General features: G+C 44.4%; 1 protein-coding gene across 1 annotated transcript in view; it reads right to left on the bottom strand.

Moving 5' to 3' along the window:
• Positions 1 to 1,737: 1,737 nt before the first annotated feature.
• The window catches only part of ABTB1 (ankyrin repeat and BTB domain containing 1), a 40,596-nt gene continuing 37,160 nt past the window's right edge, over positions 1,738 to 5,173 (bottom strand). Inside the window, exons 11-12 of the mRNA XM_089682453.1 lie at positions 3,517 to 3,717; positions 1,738 to 2,131 (exon numbers count right to left, since the gene is read on the bottom strand). Of these exons, the coding sequence (XP_089538579.1) occupies positions 1,925 to 2,131; positions 3,517 to 3,717 (408 nt within the window). The 3' untranslated portion in view covers positions 1,738 to 1,924. The remainder of the gene's footprint in view (positions 2,132 to 3,516; positions 3,718 to 5,173) is intronic.

Genomic DNA, 5,173 nt, shown 5'->3' with positions numbered 1-5,173 from the left:
CTGAAGACTCCTGGGATGTATGACATAAATTTGCCTAGGCCTGGAAAGAAGGAAATAACTGAAAAAATGTCAAAAAAAAGCTTTAAAACAGGCAAATGATATACTTTCACATCTACTTACGAATACTAGCAGCATAAACAAAAATAGTCAATGTTGATTGAGAGAGTGAAGTTCTACTTTAACCTCTTTGGCGCCGGCCGCACGCAAATGTGCGGCCTCGCGGTGTCTGGGCCTTGATGCCGAGCGGCCGCACATTTGCGTGCAATTAAGAAAACATATGTTCTGAGAGCGCGCACCCTGCACCCTCCCAGCACACGTCTGGTACTCACGGAAAGGTCCCGATCTCCTCTTTCGATCGGGACCTTTCCCGATCATGTGACTGCTGTGACGGCGCCCGCCCCCACCTCCCGGCTTCTGAAACCTTAAAAACGGCCAGGAGGCACTGGCGCCAAGGAGTTAAGCAAGCCACAAATTTTTACAAATTTCTTTCCTGCAACCACAGGCTGCAGGAAAGAAAATAGCTTGATTCCCCCATCAACACAGCTAGTGTTGATGGGATAATTACTCCCGTGATGCTACTCTATGCTATCAGTGGGGGATTTCCAAGCCCTCAGAATACAATGATCACTGCTGACAACTATAGCTCCCAGTAATGATCACATGAGGAAAATCTTGATAGGTTGGTTGTACTGAAGTCAATTGATAGATGGATAAAAATTCAGCAAGTTAATGCTGAACCGGCCTAATTTCAGTCGGTCAATGGCCAGCCTTACACTGGTTTCCAGAGCTATGACTCTGAATTCACCGAGCTCCATTCCTAGTGACTTTGCCTCTCCTGTGTAGCATGCGCAGACCCATGCAGAGGGCAATCTGGACTCTTCAGCCCCTCCTACAGGCAGAGGTTGGGCAGGACAGAATCAGACTGGGTTAGCATATGCAATGCATCAGACACAAAAGAACAGACTAAAAAGGTAAGTACCCTCATGAGTGGCTTCCTTAACGTTGTCCCTGCGAATATAGGAAAGCTGAAAGAAGCAATTGATTGACTATTTCTAGCAACAGACACCTTTTCTACTTTTTTTTTTTTTGTTAAAAATCAGCTCTGTAGCACAAGGCAACAAAAAAAAATGGCTTGCATAAGTAAAGAACAACTTGCAATATACCAAAATAAAATACGTAAAAAGATACCCTTTTCACACTACTGCATCCTTACAAAAGTGGAGAAACTCTTAAAATGTCACAACTATAATCACCTGAATTTTTTATTTTTCTACCCACCAGCTGAAAGCTAAATCTGGCCTGCAGCCATTGTTCCTGCTATGGAAGCAGATGAATGGGAAGACACTTAAGACATGCACTCGGAAAACTCATGGTAGGGTAGGGATGAGTAGCCAAAACTACAGCTCTGCAGCATGCTTATTGAAATACCACAGATCTTTTGGTTGCAGATCATAATGGACCACAACCCCGGAGCCTGTATAAGATTTAGACAATGCATATGACCGGAACGCCAATAAGCAACACACAAGAGTATGCAATTAGAGACATTGCAGGTCTCTAGCCAAAAAAAAAAAAAGGACAGGTAGGAGGCAGGCACAGAGTCTGCAGAACTGCACCCTGTGATGCATAGGACTCTTCTTATGCCAAGCTACTATATAGTACAAGATCTTCTGATCTTCTAGCATATTACAATTCCTATATAGGTGTGTGCTGTGAGTAATTAACTATTGACTGGAGTTGCTCTTTAAACAAAAATTTATAAAACAGAAATGTAACAGCAGGCCTCGTTATAATTCAGCCCAGCCTCGAATAGCTTGTACTACTACAAATCCCAGCATACCACTACATCTGGAGCGATCTATTTATCAGACCTGCTCCAACCACATACAACGCCGTAACTGTACAACATTTGCTCTTTGTTCGCTCAGCATTCCAGTCCCAAACTCCCCAGCAGATCCTCCAAAGCCTCTAATCGCTGGTTAGCTTCTTCGATGGCGCTGTAGGTTTGTACATTGCTGGTAATATGGAAGCGGATGTCGTCAATCAGAGGGATGGAGTCAGTCTCTTGCCGTTCCTCGACTGCAGCGGCATCTTCTCGCACGGTAGCTGCAAACTCTTCTGAATCAACCAACTGCAAAAAGAAAGAAAATAGAAATTTTGTACTCAATGGGAAAATCCTTTTGTTGGTGTCTATGGAAGGGTACAGGACGTCTTGAACCTTCAAGTTCGCCAGACGCCTACAGGAGGATTAGACAGTGGAAAACAAAAAAAAAAAAAAAAAAACTGTAGGGTTAGCCTGGTCAGGCCAATCCAGACCAATGAGGATCTCCTGAATTCCCCAGATAAGGAAGAAGTTTCACAGGAGGGAAGGTATAGAGAAGGATGTACTGATCCCACAGAGCCACTAGAGAATTCATTCTCAACCAGAGTTGAGAGGAACCTAGGGTACCTCCAACGGCTGATAGGGGTTCCTTGCACTGTAGAAGATTGACCTCTTAAATGAAGAAGCCTGTATATTTCCAGGGCCAACACACTAAGCAGAGGCAGCAGCTGGACACCAATGATGTTTTTAACCATCTGACCAAAAGTGGAAGGGCTGCATTCTTCCTCCTAACCACCGATGTAAGGGGCATTTGCCCCACTGATCCCCAATGAATTGGATTTAGTAAGGGTTCCCCGAAACCTGAAAATTATTTCAGAAGTTCTGCTAGGGTAACAAAGTTGAGAAAGGCTACACTAGAGCATCCACTGCTTCTGCCAGTGGATCCTTGGACCCAAAAACAGTTGTTGAACCTGGAGGCCAGAAGGTCCACATCCTCTGCCAGCCCCCCTAGGTCCCAACACTGCTGGCTGAGGAAATCTGCCTGTCAATTGTCTACTGGGAAAGTAAATGGCTCACAAGGCTGAAACCAGATGTTCAACTCAGGACAGTACCTTTTACTACAGTAAACATACTTCTTACTCCCTAATGATTCATGTACTCCACTGCCATAGCATTCATCCAACTGGATCCAAATTGGACAGCCCTCCAACAGGTTGGTCGATGCTGAAGGAACATCCATATTGCCAAGGATCAAAACAGTTGACCAGAATGATATTCCTCAGATGACCAAGTCATATGTACTGGTAAAATGCCCAGGACACCCCCTATCCCCTTCCATGTAGGACAGGCTAGAACATGGGAAAAGTGGACTTCTAGCTCCATCACTGGATTCCTGGAGCCACCAAGCCAGGGACAGCCTGGTCCTGGGCATCAGATTGGCTTGTCCAGAGACCACACTAAATTGTACCACACTTGTAAGCTGCAGTATAACCTGAAGGTTTAGGACTATTTGTGTCCCTCAATGGAAGAAAAATAAATGTTACAACAAGTCCTGTGCATGAATGGGAGTCTAGCAACACAGCCAATCTTTTAGAAGAATCTACCAAAAACGGAAATCTTAGTTTTAGGTGGATAGACCCTTTGTACTAGCAAGCTTTCTGAAGAAACGAACCCGCACTGTCTGTGCTCCGTACCTTCTCTATAATTCGGGCCATGTACTCTGTACACTGATCTTCCAGGCGTGTCAACTGAAAGAGTTTTGCAATCTTCCAAATTCCGATAACGCTGTCCTCGTCCAGCATTTGCGCCAACACTTTCCCGCACAATCGCTTCAGTCCCGGAAGTAGATACAGGTCAGCGACACACAACACCTCGTAAGCGTTCTCTGGACTCAGCTGAAAAACACAAGGATAAGAGCTTCATAAAAGGGCCATGGAACAAAAGGTCATAGAAGTGACCATAGGATAAGAGATTGTTAGGGAAAAAAGAAAACAGAAAATGTACTGATCCCCGTCCAAAATACTCGTTTGTCCTGCTATGAACTCCGAAGACAGAAACTCTACAAGGAACATACGAGAACTGATCGCTCTCAAAACCTCCCAAAGAAACAAGGTCAATTAAAGGCCATCACTATTTAGCCAAAAATTTTACAGAAAGGTTTAATCTGATTGGTAGCTGTGGGAAACTTCTAAATGCTGCCACTTTGAAAAATCAGTCTACGTGAGAGACGGAACATTTACCACGAATCCCCGAGCCTTACTCCCCTCTATGACACCAAACCTCAGAGCATTTTTTTTTTCTGGCGAGGTCTCCGTTCTGCAGCTTATATTTTATAGTCTAACCCAGGGGTCTCCAAACTATGGCCCTCCAGGTATGGAGGAACTGCAAGTCCCATGAGGCTTTGCAAAATTCTGACAGCCACAGGCAAGACTCCCAGAGGCAGAGGCATGATGGGACTTGTAGTTCAACAGCTGGAGGGCCATAGTTTGAAGACCCCTGGTCTAACCCAACATATCATACATCCAGGGGCGGACTGACCATTCGAGCACTCGGGCACTGCCTGAGGGCCCAGGCTCAGTAGGGGGCCCCATGAAATGCCCCTGGTACCTTTTTTAGGCTTTTTTGGGTGTGCTTTGAGTATGGGCAAGGACACAGGGGCCCCATGATCCCCTATTGCCCGGGGGCCCCATGAGTTGTCAGTCCGCCCCTGCATACATCATTTTTCTTAGGGCTTTAATAGAATAGATTTGAATGCATAGAATTTATTTTTTTTTTTATTTACCAGGTTTTAAAGTATATGTAAAACTTCACCTTGTAAAACATCCTATTCAGTATAAAATATTTAATATTATAGGTAGGTACTTATTGTAGCGCCGTCAATTTACGCAGCGCTTTACATATATATTGTACATTCACATCAGTCCCTAACCCTCAAGGGGTGTACAATCTAAGGTCCCTAACTCACATTCATACATACACATACTAGGGACAATTTAGACAGGATCCAATTCACCAACTAGCATGTCTTTGAAGTGTGGAAGGAAACAGGAGTACCTGGAGGAAACCCACGCAGGCACAGGGAGAACATGCAAACTCCAGGCAGGTGGTGCCATGGTTGGGATTTTGAACCAACAACCCTAGTACTGCCAGGTGGAAGTGCTAACCATTTAGCCGCTGTACTTCTCATAGAAATGAAAAGCAAAACACTATGTATAGATATAGAAACAAAAATTAAAACTTTTTTTTTTTTTTTTTAAAGTGATCACATACATTCTGTTCTCAGCTGCATAAGGAATTCTGCACAGGAGAGCTTGGGGAGGAGAAACAGCATCACAGCAAACTTTCCAGTGA

This window comes from Staurois parvus, unplaced genomic scaffold, assembly GCF_062004578.1.
Source record: "Staurois parvus isolate SC_StPar_1 unplaced genomic scaffold, SC_StPar_1.0 ptg000290l, whole genome shotgun sequence".
Lineage (NCBI taxonomy): Eukaryota > Metazoa > Chordata > Amphibia > Anura > Ranidae > Staurois > Staurois parvus.
This window is presented reverse-complemented; position numbering and strand designations above follow the sequence as displayed.